This window comes from Drosophila mojavensis, unplaced genomic scaffold (genome assembly GCF_018153725.1).
Source record: "Drosophila mojavensis isolate 15081-1352.22 unplaced genomic scaffold, ASM1815372v1 contig_16, whole genome shotgun sequence".
Taxonomy (NCBI): domain Eukaryota; kingdom Metazoa; phylum Arthropoda; class Insecta; order Diptera; family Drosophilidae; genus Drosophila; species Drosophila mojavensis.
In genome coordinates, this window is record NW_025318693.1 from 2451776 (window position 1) to 2471483 (window position 19708).

The following is a 19708-nucleotide window of genomic DNA, read 5'->3' on the forward strand; positions in this document are numbered from 1 at the left end:
GCAGCCAGGCTCCCACACACACACACACACACACACACGCATGCATACTTATTTATATATGTATATAGATTTATATATATGAATATGTGCACATATTCATGCCAACTCAACTTTTTGCCATCGACTCGCATTTGCATAAATATAATTATGAAAAGGAACATTTTAAATTGCATTCATTTGAGGAAGCAAAAAAATCCAGCTGAGTTCGTGGGGAAACTGAAATTATTTTTACAAGTTCCCATTAAACTTCACAGCTAGACTGATGCAGAAGAGGAAATGAAAGCATCTCGTTTCTCATTTACAAATTGTAGTTTTTCCCTAAATAGGATTATTATTTCGAGTGCAGAATATGTGGACTACATTTAAAATTAGCTATGATATGTTTGTTCATGGATAAAGTTGTGAAATTATAGGTGAGTCTCTAGAGTCTAAATAAAAAGTACTCTAGACTTTCCTATATGAATTTTAAAAAGCTCATATATTTAATTAAATTACCTACATATATTTGTAAATTGTAATCTTCCGCTGCATATCACACTTTATTTTTATATTAAGCGGTTTCTCTTTTAGTTTATCACGTATTATTAATAATAATTAATAATAACAATTTATTATTCATTTCCATAAATCCTCACTCTCTTTCTAACTAACTAACATTTCATGTCCCTCTTTCACTCTCTCACTCTAATTCTCATTCATGGTTTCTCTTTCTCTCTCTCCCTCTTTCTCTCTCCCTGTCTCATTGTGTTAAATATCTGCCGATCTACAAACTCAAGTATAGCTTACAATACCATATAAATCTTGATATATTTTTTTGGAGCTAATGAATATTATAGAATAATTTGCTTATTTTAATACATCAAGATCCACCGTTTGACCCATTTAGTTAACTATTAAAAAAACTGCTCATCCTTTGGCATCACAGACCCGAAGGCTCTTGAGATAAATAATTTTAAAATAGAGACAAGGAATGTATTTAAATATTACTTTACTTTATATCTGTTTAATCTTTAATCTTATTATTTATGTGCAGTTATTGATGCCTCGATAAACATAATAATGTGTAAGCAGACACTGACTCCTTCACTCATTCGCTCTCCCTCTCTGTGTCTCTCACATTCACATCATTATAGCTCGCACATATGCTGAGATACAACCCCATATCTTGGAAAAAGTTAATGCACGATAAATGCTTGTCTTATGTGCGTGTTCGTATTTATGCTTATAACGCACTTTGCAATCGGAACACGTATCGTTCACGTTTGGTGATTATAAAGTTTTAATGAATACGCAACACATCCTGCCATTCCAAGCTCGTTCCAGCTCGATCTCCAGTGCCAGCGCCAGCGCCAATGGCAATTGAGAGCTGGATGCACGTTGTTGCTGCTGCTGCTGCTGCTGTTTGTTTCGTGGATGTGGATGTGGATACAGCAACTGCAACGGCAAAGGCGGCAAGAACATTTTATTTTTACAACGACATCGCACAAAGCTCTGTGCCAGGCAGGATGTTAACACGTACATGTGTACCCACGCAGGATGTGCGAACATCCAACGTCCTGGCAATACATAAATATGAACGACTCCAAGAAGCCAGAGGACGAACATAGAACTGAGTTGTCGCACACCCTTTTTCCTGTATTCTGTATTTTGCCATTCAATTGGCTTGCGTGTCGTGTCTCTGGCGTTCCCTACGTTCGACCTTTACCGCCGGCCGTATTCATATCCTGCCTTTCAGCTGAGCAAATGTGCTAGGGATTGCCATTTGGGATCGTTAAAACGCACGCTTTGTCTTCGCAACGGTCGTTTGCGTATTTAATATTCGCAGAACATGCAAAATATTTCTAGACTTGACACAAAATTATTGACGCTCTGCTCCTCCTGTGCATTGAACTGGGCTTAGATATGTTTCATTAAAAAGCAGGCAGCACTTCTATACAAGGTACTGCTCAATATGTTTATAAAAAAAATTTTTTTTTTAATTTTTTAACTAATTTAGATATATATTTATTATGTATTAACAAATTATAAGCCAATAAAAGGCAAATAATATTTTTGTCTTCATTTTCAGTTTGAAAAGTAAGTATATATACATCCATATGCCAATGGTTTGCAGCCATGCCGGCTCGGGAAATGCTCACATATTATTTCTTTTATGGTCTTTACTTAAATGAATAACATATAGTTAATAATAATAATTAATAAGGTAAAAAAAAAGTTTCTAAGCTTCGTAGATTTCTTAAAAAAATAAATGTAATTTTTTTTTTTTTTTTTTTTAATAATTTATTTGCATTCTATATTCATATACATATATGTATATATATATTTATATTTTCATATATACTTGTATGAGTCTAAATTATATTTATTGTAAATGTGTAGAAGTATATTATTATTTTCTGTATGACTATCATAGTTATTATGAGGTAGACATATATGTATGTATGTTCAGAACGTTAAAAAGTACTTGATATAAATATTTTATATAATATTCGAGTTAATTAATGTGGTTAATGCTTTAAGCCAAATGCGCTGTAGAGTAATAGACAATAAGCTAATAATGAATGAAGAAATAAAAAAATAAAAAATAAATAAAATAATAATAATAAATATTTATTAACTTATTAAATGAAAAAAAAAAAAATAAAATAAATAAATAAATAAATAATAATAAATATTTATTCAAGTTTCAACTGTTGCAGTCAATCATCGATTTATATTATTTATTAAATATCATTATATACATAGATTTAATATTAAAAATATTTGAAATATACTTAAATTAATAATTAAATTTAATAATTAATAAGTTGTGAAATGTCATAGAAATTTTATTGGCCACGTTGGTAATCAATTGAAGTGTCAGCTTCATAAGCAGCGTCATTGAAGCGACAAGCGGCCGCCTGTTACCTGTGTTACCTGTTCACTGCATACACTAATGAGCAGCAGCAACAACAACAACAGTGCCGACAAGTTGCAGTGCTGAAAATTAATTACACTGCGGATTGGCTGGCATGTTAGCTGTTAATTACGACCTTTTTCGCCTCTGAGTGTGCCGACAACAAATGAAAGTTATGGCCGAATTCTACGTTGGTATTGGTCCAGCACTAAGCCGGCTGCAACGGCGGAGGAGTGGCCCAAAACGAGTTTCTTTGTCTCTGGCTATCTGCGTCGCTTCGCAGCACTCCCCATCGCGCTGAAGTCTTATTCCTGTTGTTGTTTATTCTGCTTGTTCTTCTCTCTCTTCGGTGTTCATAAATCCAATCAACGTCCCTTTTAATGGCGTTTTTTGTTCATGAATCCATTTTATATTTCCTCTGTTTCGCTGTATTCGTTCAATTTGCGGTTGTGTTTTCTTAATTTTTTCTTTTGTTCTCTCTTTGTCCATTTTATCTTAATTGAGCGACGGACCACACATGAGTCAAATTCTATATGCATACGAGTGCTCGGTGGGCAATTAAGAACGGGTAGAGTCATATTTATATAAATTGATGAAAAGTGTAAGAGAAAGATATACGATATACATACATAAGTATAAAAGAAATTCAAATAATTTGGTAGAGTTTGCTGGCTCTGGTTCATAATATTGTTAATTATTGATAGTCCATCAAAATAGGCATAAGGAATGTCTATATAGATATGAATCTCCTGGTTGTACTTATTCTCATAATATTTCACTGCCAACCACCTTTCTTTATTGGTAATTGAAAGTTGATTGGTTGAAGCTCTACATTTTCAGATTTTGCATGGGTAGGTAAGGGTGTTTACACTTCGTTACTATTGATTAGTTGCTAGCGTAGCTAAAGTTAAAGAAAAGAAACATTTTTACAATAATTTTACTGATTAAAATTATAAAACATATATATTATAAAATTTAAATAAATACAAACACAATTAAATTTTTTTTATTTATTTATTTTTTTTGTATAATTATTTTATATGTATTTTTGGGTCTCGTTTTTATTTAAGTAAAGTTAATGATCTAGCCCATAACTATTTCCTTTTTACTTATTTATTTATTTATTTTTTTTTTTTTTATTTAATTTTTTTTATAGTCACTTAAAAATCTAAGTTGCCCCACAAACAATATTCTTAAATAGAAAAAACAAAAAATTGCTTTGCTGAATTTATACTACAATTTTAAGAGTACCAAAGATAGGAAACAGTTTGAAATAAAAAAGAATTTTTTAATGGACTTCGTTTTTATTAACACATTTTCTAAATATCATATTTAATTATTAAAAATATTTAAATATTAAAAATATTTCCTACAAACTTGTTTTTTTTTCCACATTAATTACAACTTTGTATTAAATATAAAACTTTTTATATTTGTTTTTAATTTTTATAATAAGATAATTACACTGCAATATTTTATCTACGGGTATGTATGCCTGCCACATTTATATAAATCTAGAAAATAAAATTTATTACTTTTCCATTCTATGTTTTTTTCTGATACTTTTATGATGCGAGTCTGATGGATTAGAAATTAAAATTATTAGATTTTTGGGGCTACTGCAATATCTGTGCTGTATATTTTATTGATAATATAGAGTACAGATTCTGCAGTAGCCCAAAAGATCTATTCCCTAAATTGTCTCTATTTACTACTTTAAAAACGTATCCAGTTCATACGAGCTGTTCATATTGGCCTACACAGCGTTTTAATTCGCTTTTGAATGGCGCTTTTGGCAGGACATTAAAATGCCACCAGAACAGAATCAACACGACATTTTCTGCTGTTTGAAATGGGCTCAGCGCTGAGCTGAACTGAACCCAGCAGAGGCTGTGGGCAGCTAGTGTCCTCGAGCGTCCAACCAGCTGAATCTTGATTAGAATTCTGAAATATTTATAAAAAGAAAAAAAGGAGAGGAAAAACACAGCCACTATGCAAACAGGTAGAAAATGGTCCGTCTCCTGCTCCTGCTCATAGCTTCTGAAATTTGGACTTTAACCACGCAGCTGCCACGCCCAAATGGGTGGCGCATGTGGGCGCAGGGTATTTGCATAGAACGCAAATAAATGAAACAACAGTTAGTCGTGCACGAATCGGGTTATGAAATTAACATTTGGGAGTTCTGGAGCCGAGGCTAAGGCTAAGGCCTGCCCCATCGCTGTGCGCCTGCTGAGCCAGCATTTGCCAGTTGGCCGCAACTTAAAATGCGAAAAGTCGACAAAAAGTCTAAAAAGTTTTCGGCCCACCCATTGCCCCAACTATGGTGCGGTTCGCTTCGGTGCGGTTCGCTTCGGTGCGGTTCGCTTCGGTGCGGTGCGGTGCGGAGCTCTTGCGAAACGAAATGAAATTTTCAGTTGAGTTGCCAGCAGCCCCTTCGACGGCTCCTGGGCAGAGCTTCTGGATGGGAGTGGGCCATTCTGCTGAGCTGCATCCGAACAGAAACTGGGACGTTGGCAGTGGCAGCAGCGGCAGCGGCAGCATCACCGCTGCCGAGTACACAGTCGACACATTTAACGATTATTGCCGGCCATTAAAAATAACAAGCAAAAGTTTTGCGCATAAAGCCGCTTCGGGGATTCATTCAGCGAATCCAAAAGGCGAGCAAAACTCTTTAGCCGAATCCTTTCTCAATTGCAATTGTTGATCCTTTCGCAGCTGTGAGGTCTTCGGATTGTATCCTTGTCGCAGCTCTTTGCAATCAAATCGCAAAACTTTAAATTCAATTCAAGCCAAGTTGAGCATTTGCATCGATTTGCATCGCCAGAATCGTTTTTATCTGAGTAAAAGTTTATGTGCAATTTCTCAGTTAGTTGATTTTCCCAGATAATAGTTCTTGCTCTGAATCAACCTTTATTTTAAATGAAAGTATCCATCTTTTGTACATTTTTTTTTTTTTTTTTTATTTTTTTTTTTTTTTTTTTGTTAATTAGTTATGTCTCCGGACAATCGAAGTTTTGACTGACTCGGATTGAAATACTTGTTGGAATACTTATGAAATAATACTTTTTTTTTTTCAATCAATTATCAGTTTAAATAATACGTTACTTATATTTTTGCATAACAATGAGCCTCTAATAGGAAGCAATAGAAAACGATTAAATTCGACTGTTATACTTGCTGTTATCCTTTAACAGAAATCCTGGTTCTACTCCAATGCCACAGTATTTATATATTTATCATAGTTTCTATAAGATTGTCTTTTAAGTAAAATGTCATAAAAAATACCATTAAAAAGGTTGATACAATAGAATTTAATTCATCTAACATTTTTTGTTTCAGACCATTATAATTATTTCCACTATTAAGGGAATATGAAATGAAGTGGCAACTGAAACATGAGCGAATTCAGATTTCAGAAGATTCTGGTATAACAGATTGCTTGAATTTTTAGCAAGTGACCAATACCTCTAGCAGAGATTACAACCATCGATACAAATGTTTCAATTTTGCTTGACGAAGTCGCCTTGTAATTTTAACGAAGCTTAGAAAAATGCTCGTATAACAGCTAACGTCTATGTGTTAGCAAGTGACCGACTCTCTATTAAGCAAAGACATCAACCATTTAACAGACGCTCCGTTTATTAAACGAAAACACAACCTGTTAACAGCAGATCTTAACATAACAGCTGGTACTCATATTTCCACGGAAACTACGTATTTTTATGTTAGGCTGCATACGGTCACACTACGCGCCGTTTAAAGTACACAAATTATTAAATAAATGTGTTTTGACAATAACTGCACAGCATGGAGACTGTAAAAGAGCTAGTGCAATTTATGCAACCCAATCAGCGCCTGGATTTGAAGGCAGTTGCATTGACACATGTGCTAAGTAGGTGAATGTCCAGAGCAGGCGCAGCTGGAAGAATGTGCGGCAAATGCAACACGTGCTCGATGGCCAATGCAAATTATTATTTAAATTGTGTTTTCATAATCTCCTAGGTTTGACTGGCAGCACAGAGGGAAAGGACGCAATACTCTCGCTAGATGATATGCTAATGGCCATTTTTGGACTGACGCGGGATGCCAATGCCACAGTTGCAAAGGATGCAGTTCTCAGCCTGATAAATCTCACGGCGGAGGAGGCAGGCGCTATCAAAGTCTTTGAGCTGGCGCAGCAAGTGCAGCCCGTAAGTGAATAATAAACTAAAGCCTAAACTCACTAAACACGGAAATTGCACAGCGCTTTGCCATTGCGGATGTGGCCGCCAAGCAAATAAGCGACGAGCAGGCAGAGCTTGCCGATGCGTGGAGCATGGTCTTAAGTAACTTGACCCGCGTCGAGTCGCTGGTGCCGGCTATACTGGACACATTGGAGCCGACGCTGTTGCAACTGGCGAAAGCATTTGCCAAATTGGATTATAATAAGAAAAAGTGCAAACTTCACTACTTGGCGTCAATATTTTGTAATCTAACTCAAGTGTCGCGTGGCCGAGAGATCTGCTGCCAGCCAAAGTATCAGCTGCTGGAGAAGCTGCTGCCCTTTGCCTCGTTTGAGGAGAGTGTGGTGCGTCGCGGCGGCACCATTGGCATCATAAAGAACATATGCTTTGATGTGGTGTACCATGATATCATATTGAATGAGCAGGACGACATTTTGGTGGCCATATTGCAGTCGCTGTGCGGCCCAGAAGAGTTCAGTGACGAAGACAACGAGAAGCTGCCCATCGAGCTGCAGGTGCGTATATTGCAATACTGATACAGTGGGCTCGATTTATTCTGTATACTCCTCTTAGTACCTGCCAGAAAGCAAGACTCGTGAATCCGATCCGGATCTGCGCAAAATGCTGCTCGAGTGCCTGCTGCAGCTCTGCGCCACGAGACGCTGCCGCGAGGTGCTGCGCGCCAAGGGTGTCTACGAGGTACTGCGGGAGTACCACAAATGGGAGGCGAAAGTGGGACGAGATAGCGAGTGCTTGCTGGCGTGTGAGAATGTTGTCGATATTCTGCTCAAGTGAGTACGAACTGAGTTGTAAATCCCCCATAAAAACTAAACTAGGAAACTTTGCATCTCCGCAGGAAAGAGGAAGAAATTGGCTTGGACAATTACCATAGCGTAGAAGTATCAGCAGAGCAGGCCGATAAGTTTGCACAGGACGATGCTGCCTATGTTAAGACTCTTTTAGATTAGTGTAATTCCCTCTCCCAGACTGTAAATATGCCTAGGCTTAGTGAAACACGTGTGAAACATTGAAATGTCAATATATGTATGCAGTTTTTATTTAGAAATTTTGATAGTTCTCGTGTGTGTTCTATCTTAGCGCTAGAAAAAGTTGTTCGCCCGCACTTAAATGCAGAAGAAGAAACAATTTTAATTCAATTCGATTAGTTTTAGTAGCTTCATTATCTAGATTCCCGCTTGCGCTTAAATATAAATATAAACTTCTTAGGTGCTAAATACATTTGCATTCAAAAATGTTTAGCAACTGTTTGCCATGAAACTTTCAATTTATACACTTTGTTTGGTCGTTCATTATATGTAGCTATGAATATTTTGTATTTTGTATTTGTGCTGAAGAGTTTCAATTATTTCTGTTATTAGCCAATCAGGTGCTTAGCTTATAAAAAACTTGTTCATTTTGATTAAATACTTTTGTTGCATTGCAAGCAAGCGATTTCAGCAAAATTTTGTTATCTTATCAAAAGCGTGTGCAAATTTATAATAATAATTATTATTATTCTCTTATTTGTTTTTTTTTTTTTTTGTCAATCGTTTTATAAAGATGTTTTGATATTCGAATGCGGAAACCATTGCAAGCTCGCTTTGTATAAAATGAAGTGATGTATTTTGAAACAGAAACGAGTTGTGAAATGCCATTATATTCGTATGTTCACTATTCACAATTCTCATTTATAAAATGCTATTGCTGTTCTCTTAAGCCTCGCACGTAGATATAGCTTGGTCCTATTGGTTTATCATTTTCCATTTGAATACGTAAAATGTAGTTAGACTTTTAATTAAACATTTAGGCTTAATGTAGGTTGTTCAAGTCGAAAACTTAATGTTACATAGTTATATATCATTTAATTCCATTTTCTTTTAATTGTTAACTAAGAACTGCTGTCGTACAATATAAGATTACCCCTCCTTAGCTCCCTCCCGGCCAGAGTTAACTAAAATAAACACAACTGCGAAACTGAAGAAGCCGATCATAAAGACCAAAGAAGGCGCCTTATGACGGCATATTGCGATAACTACAAGTGGATGAAGCAGTAAACTATTCCGCCGGATAATCGGACACAAAGATAAGGCGGTAGAATAGTTTCTACAAAGGTTTAGTTTATTGCACAACAAAATGATTTAAATATGTTAACAGACGCTTAACGCGCGTTCCGGGACAGCACCTCGTACGCGAATATCTTGACCTCCTCGGAGCCGAAGGGTATGTAGAGGCAGCCGTGAGAGGGGTGCACCTTGCCCACGGTCAGGCTGCCGGCATGGTAGCCGCGTCCAGCGTACAGTGTCTCGCCGTCCACGGTGCGACCTACCTCAACGGCACCGATTGGCACCTCGCCATTTGCGCCTGACAGCCATATGTAGTTCTGTCCACTCAGCACCTCGTAGTTCTCCAGCTCGATCTCGTTGCCGCCATAGGCCACATAGGCCTTGCCCTTGTTCGGTATGACCTTCGCCGGCAGCAAATCGTTGTTCTGGAATGCACGGCCAATGAAGATGGTGTCGCCATCGGCATCGTGGCCAGCGACGACGGCATCTTGGGGCACGGCGCCGTGGCTGTAGTGTAACCAAGTGTGGACTGCGAAGGATCAGTGGGAGGTGTTAGATTATGCAACCAGAGCTATGAGCTCATGCCCCACTGCTTACCAGACATTCTGCTCGGCTTTCGTATCAGTACTAAGGGTTACCAAAGGCAGCCAGCTAATATTGCTTATGGAAGTTTTTTCATTTGAAATCTTATCTGGTTCGGCATTAGGGAACTGGCGATAGCGCAGTTAACAATCGATTCACGAATAAATTATCTAAGCAAATCATAAACTGAATACATTTGTATTTTACCTTTCCTGATATGATTCACTTAGCATAAAAGAACTGTGTTAATCATGTTGGAATTTGCTTTAAAAATGATTAACGATTTGATAAAGTACGAGTTTTTGACTAATGAAATTCTTAATAAATAACATAGTTTTCAATATTGATTTACAGCTCGTTTCGCAGTTTTCTACATTGTTTAACTCTATCTAGATGGCCGTTAATTTTAGATTATTTTTTATATACTCGTAATTGTTAACAAATGTTTGCCTAAAATTCAGCAATTCCTAACGAATGAGTTCATCTATTTACAGTATTCGAGCGATAAATACACAGGTGAGTTGTAATTCAAAATGTAAATATGTACCTAATTATTCGCTAAAAATAATTGCAATTGAATTTGAATTCTCGTTTCTTTCTTTTTTTTTTTTCATTTTTTTTTTAGCTTTGATTTTGACTCGATAATTACCTAGGAGCGCTTTGCGTTTTATTTGTATTTTATAGGTAAAGAGTTTAAATTAAGTTGTTTAATATTCGTTTTGTTTAAGTGTTTTTTTTTTTCTTTTTTTTCCATCAGTTATTGTTAAATAGTTGTTAAATATTCATTTATAAATCACATAATTGCTTGATGAATTCCATATAAATATGCTTCACATTGTTTTTATTTCATTTTTTTTTCTGCCATGTTATCCTGTGTTATCCTTGTGCGCAATTACTGTTATGTGCAATTGTAGACACTGAGAGAGTGGGAGAGATAGATCTAGACACACAATAGCTGGTGAGGGAGAGAGAGAGAGAGTGAGAGAGACGATACAGATAGAGCAGCGGATGTAATGTGTACAAATATTTTCGCGCAGCTGAATTATATTAAATGCTTTTTTCACGTTCACTTTAGCTTAATCCCTTCCTTCATCTTTCATGGGTCGCTAGCTACAGCTCTATTTGCTGTTGCTTCCCATTATTATAACTGTTGTTGCTGTTGTTGTTGTTACTGCTACCTTGCAGTTGCCAAAAGCAGCAACGCAACGCTAAGCAGCAAGGATTCCACGTCCTTGGGGTGGCTGCCATTGCAGGCGTCCGCATCACTGCAGCTCTGAAGGCAGCCGTGAACGTATCTGAAAGAAATGGAAGAACGGGTAGCTCAGATAATGTTAAGTTATGGCTGCGACAATGGGAATATATTAATGTCAGCATGCTCAGCGCAAAGGTAACATGTGAATTTCGTTAAAGCTCGACTGCACGCCTTTTAATATATGTCATGGAGCAAGGGAGAATTATAGGAATGCCACGGTAAGATGGCTAAATCATGAGACCTATTTAACTTGCGCGCATCGGCGAACAAACAGGCCAAGCGCGTTGGCTTAACTCAAATTTGTATTTGTATGTAAATGGCACATGCAGTGTATGAAAAAAATAAAATACTTTAAAATAATAAATTGTTAAAATATGTTTCTGCTTTAGTGTGATATCAGGCTATTGGAAATTTCAAATTTGTATAGTGTAAAGATGTTGCCTTCTGCTGTAGTTAACAGCCCTGCTATCGTTACGTGGTCTGTTATAAGTGCAGAGCATTAACATATTATGTTAACTGTCAGTACTTTAACATAATCTTTATCGTAACGCATATCGTTTATTGCAAATCAGGAGCAAAATTGCCTGACTGCCTATCACGTAATTGTATCAGTTCATAAAATGTTATGGCAAATTCAAATGCGCCCTGTTTATGGCGTTATTAAGAGACCTGTGCCAATCACCTCATAAAATTTCACGCATGTCATAACCAAAAATATATGTATAAGGATATATTAATATTTCTGTACATCTACATACATATGTATATATTTGTCTAGCTCACGCACCTGTTGTCATAGTAGAACTTTCCACAATGCGACATTCTTATGATCTCTGTGTCTGTGGTGAGTGTGCCGCTGTCCAGGGCGCAGCCGCGCACCGTTATCGTTTCGCCGTTGTCATCTGTGCCGAGTGCAACTCAATAATATTATCAATTCACATTTAGTAGAGCATCCACTCACCATAGTAGCCGGCGATCTTAATGCAGGCGGTGGCCGGGAAGAGGCCGTCGCGGCCCTTGCGACCGCCCATGCAGGGCGACTCGAGGATGGCGGTGGAGTAGTTGTTATGAAATGGATCGTCGCAGGCCCTGTTGGCGCCGTTATTCGAAACGCACTTGAAGCAGTCTATGCAGTAGCCTGTCGAAGCGAATCAGAGTCAGCTGGAATATGTGAGAAGTGTCCTGGGCTTACCGTTGTGGATGAACAGCAGCAGGAGCAGCAGCACCAGGCAGCAGCTGATTTCCATTGACGTGGGCGCCGCCATGGTTGAAACACACTCGACTCAACACGCGGCCTCGCTGAGGATGCTGAATGGGTGGGGGAGGGACTCCGTTATGTGGCCCAATGCCAATGCGGGCGTTGCAGCATTTTCGGCCTGTAAGCAAGCCAGAGAAATACATTATAGCTGATTGATTATACGGCTTCCGTTGATGGCCGACAAATTGAAAATGTCAACGTCAAGATGTGGGCAGATGCGAGCGTTGGGTTTTTCCCATTTTCATAATTGGCTTTTGTGGAAATCCCTGGCCTATTCAGGAGTGAGGCTCAATTGAGATTTGGATTTGTCGACTCGGCGTTTAAAAACGTCAAGCTCGTAAAAATCAAAAGTTGAGTTCCCTCTCTCTCATTCTCACTTTCTCACACTCTCTCTCTCTCTCTCTATCAGTCAGGCCAGAGGCCATAAAAATTTGGCCGGGACGCCCAAAATGCAATCGAAGAGAAGAAGAGGCGCAGCCAGCCAAAGGCAAAGGTAATAAATTTTACAGCACAAATTTTTGACACAATTTTTCTGTTCGCTTTTATGCGTTGCAAGTCGAGTCGACTCGAGTCGGGCGTGGCAGTGATGGGAGGCGGAGGCACAGCCTGTGGCATATTTTTTATTGCCAGAGTGTAAATAATTGCTTTTCAGTCGATTTTCGTGTTGAATGCCCGGCCATATTTGCTTCTTTTTCGTTTTTCGTTTTGTTTTATAGTTCTTGTTAATGGCCATTGTTGTTGTTGCTGGACGCTTAACGAGCGCAGGCGGGCGGCTTGGCGATTTTTCTTGTTCTGCGATATAAATGATGACAAATGATTTGCAGTTGCGAGCAGCGACCTGCCAAGAACTGTAGTTAAGTCAAGAGCTCATAACTCATGTGGCTGTCAAACACGACTCAATACCGCGCCCATCCACCTCTCATTATACAATAGTTATCTACGCCCATATTTGCTTTTCATTGCGCAGCAATCCATTCAACGATATTTGTCAGTCAATGCCTGCCTTGGTATCACGATTCAAGGCAAAAAACAAGTAAGAAAGCTCTAGTCGAGACTGCTCGACTACGAGATCCCCTGAACCCTTGGAGTAATACCTATTTCAATAATTTTTCGCGGCTTTCAGTTTACACAAGGAACACACACACACACACACACACACGCACGCACGCACACACAGGCATACATACACACATACACACACACACATACACAAACATTTACACACACACAAACACATACACACACAAGCATAAACACGCATGGGCGCAGTGTGCGCTTACTATGAGAACTTAATTGTTTAATAACTTTTTTGTGGACATACGGTCTTAATGAAACTTTCAGATTATGATTATAACATGGATATGCATGTATTTGCTAAAGCATAAGTCTCTAGTATTTGAAATACGCCTTTTACCAAAGTGATGGTGAGGGGGTGAATATAGAGGTGGGGGTACATTTTAACAAAAACCGAAATTGTATAAAATGCATATAAGTATCCATTAAAAATTTGGAGACTCTAGTTTTAAAGATGTAGGAGATATAATTTTATAACTGCTCTTCGATAAGGTTTTTATCGATAGAAAAAGATCGGGATGAGTTATCGATTTTTAATGATAAACTCGATATCCGCGCTGTAATTACGGACATTTAAAAAAAATTTGAAGTCTCTAGCTCTTATATCTTCTGAAATCGACACGTTCAAACATACGGACAGACGGACAGACGGACGGACGGACGGACGGACAGACAGACGGACAGGGCCAAATCCACTCATCTCGTCACCCTGATCAAGAATATATACACTTTGTGGGGTCTGCCACACCTCCTTCAGCCTGTTACATACATTTCAACAAAACAACTATACCCTGATTTCCCATTTTCAATGGGTTCAGGGTATAAAAAATGTAAACACGCTGCAGCATCCATTCAAATGTGCCCTGAGGGCACTCAGTGCGAATTCTCGGCTATTGCTCTACATATGCATCACTCTGATGATTTATTACAGGCAGCGAGCGCGACAGCTGCCGCGTTACAAATTATGAAAATCTGCATGGCCCACGGGTCGTATGTGTCATATTTTAGACACAATTGGCTGCATTAATTATGCGCCCGGGAGCCGAGGCATGCAGGCTTGCTGCTGGGCAAGTAATTATTTACGAAATACAGTTGCGTTACGTAATTAACACAACAATTATTTGGAATCTATCTCCACTGGCATAGGCGGCCATTCAAGCCAAAACTCAGCTGAATATTTATGACTCTGTCAGCGTAATAATTCGCTTTGGCAACTTGAATTGCGCTGTTAATGTGTTCACCTGCGCCATCGGAAAGTGTAACAAGGTGTAATTAAACTGCGAAAGCCACTCGCCTCTGCCTTTGCCATGCCTCCTCTAGCGCCTCAATGCCAATTGCAAATTACCCACTAAGCAGACTAACGGGCTGACTACTTGACTACCTCAATGTCTGGCCTGACTGAGTCGTTCGCTCTGGCTCTGCTAACTCACAGGAAACAGCATTCAGCGCCAGTGTTGGCGGAAACGGAAGCCAGTCAATGCCAAACTAAGCCCCATACAACTGTTCTTGCTTGTCTCTGCCTTTTGATTCCATTCCATTCTATTCTATTCTGTTCTCTGACTGAAATTAAGTTTACCTTCTGTGCATTGTGTTGTTGCTATTGCTCGACTTTCTGTGGCTCATAAATAGAATATAAAGCGTTGTCAGTGTCTCTGGCTGTCGCCAGGTAGTTGTCCTTATTGTCCTTGTTGTCCTGGTCCTCTTTGACGATGGCCAATCTGCTTGTTAGTTGCAGCCTCAATGGAGTTATCTCATTGTCTGCCTGTGGCAGGACCTATTTAATTTCGTGGCTACCTTTATGGCCCGGCAATGGCTAAGCTGCTCAGTCAATGTTTACGACAAAGCGCAAACTTTGTGGAAAAGTGTTTGCTTCATTTCCTAGAACTTCCCATAAAGGCAGCTCAATTAAAGCCAACCTCATAATTTCTAAGAGTGAATCATTTTCTGCTATCGCTAAAGACTTCGACTTATCTGGTTTTCATGGGAGGCAACTCGGATTGGCTCGTGGCGCACATTAAAAATGAAAAATGACAAAGCCCTCGAAAAACCACAAGTCAGCCCAACAAAGCCCCACACCCCACTCCATTCTCCGTCCTCCACATTGGAGGCCCATTAATTTCTTAATCTGCTTGTAAATTATAATGGGAATGGAGGGACCAGCCTCTTCTCATTCTAATTCAAGCTGGCCATTAGCTGCAGCATCACCTGTGAGAAAAAAGCGGATTATTATAATTTGGTTTATGTCCCTCTCTACTCTACTCTCAGAAGAAACAGGAGAGGGAACATGATTACAAAGGAATTGCAAGTTGGCAAATACTTAATTGAAGACTCTTCGGAAAGTCTTAAGGAATTTGCTTTGTTTGCTGTCTTTTCCTCTGCTCCAGCTGGAACCGAATGATTTATTATGATTTTGGCTTTGACAATGATAATCTGGGTGGGCATAAGGAGACAGAGCTCTGCTTGGATTCGTTCTGCTGTGCTGTAGTCGACGGCTGCCATCGGCTCGAGCTCTGTGATTAGGCACAATCCAAGCTCGATATTATCGGCACAGTCACCACTCCCCCCGCCCTCGCCGATGACAAGGGTCTGCAGTGTCAGAGGCGACAAAAAAGTCAATACAGGGCCAGACAGGCAAAATCTGGCCCAAAGTTTAGACAAAGGCCGCCCTTCCCCTAGACCCAGAGACCCCTATATCCCGCGACCCCTTGCCCACTTGGCCTCTTCAACAGCCGCGTGTGTCATTGTGTCTTAATGGCCTGGAAGTAAATGCCACGGAGCGTCCATTTTACTGCTCAGCCCCGCCTCGAGTTTCAATCAAAGTTGCAAAGTTTTTCTGCCTCTTCTGCTCTTTTTCTTGCCCATTTTCCCATTTTCGCCGCCTGAATTTCAATTTCTGTCAAATTAACTTTAAATAAATTCAACGTAAACAAGCAAAAAGACCAATTGGAAAACTTCCTGTGGAGGAGGCCAATTATTAAATTTGACTTTTTCCCTCAAACTTTTGGCCATGGCCAAGTTTTCCTAATTGTTCTTGGCTGAAATAATGTGGCAATTTCTGTTTCATAACTAACCAAATGACTTTGTCTATTCAATTCCAATTAACATCAGTTGACAGTTTCCGTTCATTAAAAGTTTAGATAACATTTGACGCATTCGTTCAATTTGCTCTGCGGGTCGCGCTGTGTCATCGAGGGATAATTTAATTTCACGCACGATCCACACACACACATGCACATGCAAAGGGGCAAATGCATTTGCATAACTGCAACTTTAAGTGGAAATTTCGCTGTTGCTGGAAAATTGCATTTGCGCTTTACAGCTACAATTTGCAGTTAACTGTCATAGTATGCGTGTGTATGTGTGTGTAGTTGTGACTCCCTCACACAGATGAGCGAGCAAACAATGTCGTGTGTTGAGCGCTGCTCAGTCAGAAAGTGATTTGGTTTCTCACTTCTATTATGAAATTAGTATGCACATAATTTTTAAATAATTAGTTTTAATTTGGCTTATTTTGTCACAAAGTAAACACTAAAGTGGCCAAAAATGCTAATTCCAATCATGCAAATTTTATGTTCAATATTTAAATTGTCAATTTAATGCTTTGAGCTCATTTCAAATGCGATTTACAGTTGCTGACACGACAAAATTCCCAAATGGAATCTCAATTTATTATACCCTGAACCCATTGAAAATGGGAAATCAGGGTATAATGGTTTTGTGAAAAAGTATGTAACGGGCAGAAGGAGGCGTGGCAGACCCCACAAAGTATATATATTCTTGATCAGCGCGACGAGCTGAGTCGATATAGCCCTGTCCGTCTGTCCGTCCGTCCGTCCGTCCGTCCGTCCGTCCGTCCGTCCGTATGAGTGCGTCGATCTCAGAAGTTATAAGAGCTAGAGAGCTGAAATTTGGCATGCATACTCGTGAGTACCATACGCAGTACGAGTTTGCTTTATTTTTTCGATAAATCGTCCGATAACTTTTTTATCGAGAATAATCGAAAAATTGATTTTGTTTTTTCAGCCTAATTTGAACATTTTTAGACCTGGAGTGTTCAAATTTGGGTTGTATATAAAGTTAATCGATACAAAGATTTTGTAATTTACAGATTTTGGATACCACGCCCCCTTCGCCCCAAATTTGTAAAAAACGCATTTCAAGTACTAGAGACTTGTGCTTTGGAATGTACACACATATTCATCATATGATTACACTCTGAAAGTTTCATTAAGATCTTATGTCTACAAAAGAAATTATTCAACAGATAAATTATCATAATGTTGCCCACACTGCAGCGCAGCCCAAGCGCAGTCGCTGCTTACTGCGCAGTTAGCAGAGCGCAGGCTTATGCGTGCGTGTGGATGCATGTGTATGTATGTGTGCATAAAAGAAGTGCAGAATGATTAGAATATCAGCTTAGAGGGTTCAGGGTATCTCCTAGTCGAGCAGTCTCGACTAGAGCCTTCTTACTTGTTTTATAATGCTGTTATGGATTCAATTAGCTATCAGCTAGCCTTTGTGATTTTACACTAAACTACACACAAAATAGTCTCAAATTTAATTAATGTTCACATAGTTCTTCCTATCTCCCTATGATTCCCTTTGAAAGCCAATTAACTGCGTCCTGTCCACTCCCTATCCCTATCTCTATCCCTCACACTTGTGCTTGCCCTTATCCTTCTGCTATCTTTGTTTATTGGCCATGCTCTGTGGGCCTTTAGCGGAAAACGTTTAATGGACGCACACTCTAAAAATGTTGCAAGCTCACGCAAGCAACCTCGTCTAGGAAAGGAGCTGCCCCAACTAGCTGGAGATTTATGTCAGGGTCATGAAAGTGCCCAAACTTAGATTCTCCCTCCCTCACTCTCACTATCACTTTCTCTCTCCCTGTCTCACTCTCACTCTCTGGGTGGCAGCATGCTCATGAGCCGGCTTATTGCCATGCTTACCATTAGTTAAGCACTTAAGCCAATTTTTTTCAATCATTGCGGCTGAACTGGGCTGGGCTGGATGGAGGATGGAGGTCATCCGATGCCAGATGCCAATTTGAATATGCTTCCAGCGGCATTCGGGCCACTCCATGCGCATAGTCCCCGCTGTGCACCTGCCTGTCGAGCGTGAACTATTGTGCGGGTGTCAAAATGAGTGCAGCCAACATTCAGGCAACCGCCAACTACTAAGCCCCACCAGCCGTGCAACTGCAGTGTTGCAACACAGATATCCAGCATTTGTGGCTGCCTCGGAGCACGCACTCGACTCGCTCTCTCTCTCTCTCTGTCTCTGCTCTGCTCTCCTGCTGTGGCTCCGAATGTGGCTGTGGCTGCGGCTGTTGCCATAAATCAACAATGCGACATGTGGGCAGCTGGCAAATCCGCGATTTCAACCTCAAAACATTCCAATTACGACTCAGCCACGACCACGCCTACTCCCAATCCCACTCTCTCCATATGCCCACTTATAGTGCGATAATCAAATTTTCTGCATGCCGCACTAATTGCCACGGGAAACATTGTCGGCCAAACGATGAGGGCTTATGCCTGGAATGGAGTATTAGAGAAACGAAAATGCAATTCGGCTCGGACTGAATGTGAACTGAAAATGCAGGCAAGTCGATGTTAGGAATATTCAAAATCAATTTAAGGCTTTATAAAATATTCAAATATTTCGCTTTGACTTCATTTCTCTCAAGCTGCGACAGTCTGCATTTTCTTCTACTTCGACTTCGGAATTGCAAATGCATTTGGCCTTGGCCACTTTAAGGCTTAGCCAGGCCAATGCCCATTTGCACTTGAAAGGCGCTTAAGAATCATCCACTCAAATGGAAGGCGACATGATAAGAAAGGCCAACTGTGCACTCAGTAGTTGCTCAGGGCTGGCTAAGCGAAGTGTGAAGCGATGCTAAGCAGCTTAAGATGTTTGCACTGCATGCAAAGCAGCTCTGCTCTCACTCCTCTACTCGTATCTATTCTCCTCCTGCTCTGCTCTCAGTATCAGCAGCTGTTGCCTGGGCTAATTAGAAACTTAATGATGTGACAAAATGGCTAGAAGGGCTGCTCGATGGGCAAATGCAGCTAATCTTTAGCCATTGACACCAATAGCTCTGTCTTTGTGTGCCGTAGGAGGCTCTTTCACAGAGCTGAATGTGTGCCTGTGTGTGTGTCTGTTTTGCCATGTTCGATGACACTCGACCGCAATTCGCCAGCAGACAAAGCAATAGCAACAGGAGTCCCCTTCTACAGGCTGCGAGTGTGTTTGCCACTCAATGAGCCACGCTGACTGCCTCTGCCACTGCCTCTTCCTCTGCCACTTCTGGAATACGATTCCCTTGCCTCTGTGGCTCTCTTTCTGCTTCTGCTTGTG

At 39.8% G+C, this 19708-nt stretch overlaps 3 protein-coding genes across 6 annotated transcripts in view; 1 reads left to right on the plus strand and 2 right to left on the minus strand.

Moving 5' to 3' along the window:
- Positions 1–6616: 6616 nt before the first annotated feature.
- LOC6573695 (protein HGH1 homolog) lies at positions 6617–8185 on the plus strand. 2 transcript variants are annotated; one of them, XM_001999725.4, is made up of 5 exons: positions 6617–6788; positions 6899–7086; positions 7140–7634; positions 7693–7910; positions 7976–8185. In XM_001999725.4, exons 1-5 carry the CDS (start codon positions 6704–6706, stop codon positions 8085–8087), a joined length of 1098 nt encoding a protein of 365 aa, XP_001999761.2. In that variant the 5' UTR covers positions 6617–6703; the 3' UTR covers positions 8088–8185. The 2 variants fall into 2 exon arrangements, with proteins under 2 accessions (XP_001999761.2, XP_043863190.1); XM_044007255.1 differs by having other exon boundaries at positions 6701–6792.
- Positions 8186–9216: 1031 nt separating this feature from the next.
- Positions 9217–10251, minus strand: LOC6573694. Its single transcript, XM_001999724.4, has 2 exons — positions 9780–10251; positions 9217–9711 (listed from the first exon to the last, which is right to left on the minus strand). Exons 1-2 carry the CDS (start codon positions 9784–9786, stop codon positions 9278–9280), a joined length of 441 nt encoding a protein of 146 aa, XP_001999760.2. The 5' UTR covers positions 9787–10251; the 3' UTR covers positions 9217–9277.
- A 97-nt stretch (positions 10252–10348) lies between these two features.
- Positions 10349–19708, minus strand: part of LOC6573693 — a 70053-nt gene continuing 60693 nt past the window's right edge. For all 3 annotated transcript variants that reach the window (XM_044007258.1, XM_044007256.1, XM_044007257.1), the window contains 4 exons: positions 12209–12392; positions 11978–12154; positions 11804–11918; positions 10349–11059 (listed from right to left, as the gene is read on the minus strand). In XM_044007258.1, the coding sequence (XP_043863193.1) occupies positions 10939–11059; positions 11804–11918; positions 11978–12154; positions 12209–12281 (486 nt within the window). In that variant the 5' untranslated portion in view covers positions 12282–12392 and the 3' untranslated portion in view covers positions 10349–10938. The remainder of the gene's footprint in view (positions 11060–11803; positions 11919–11977; positions 12155–12208; positions 12393–19708) is intronic.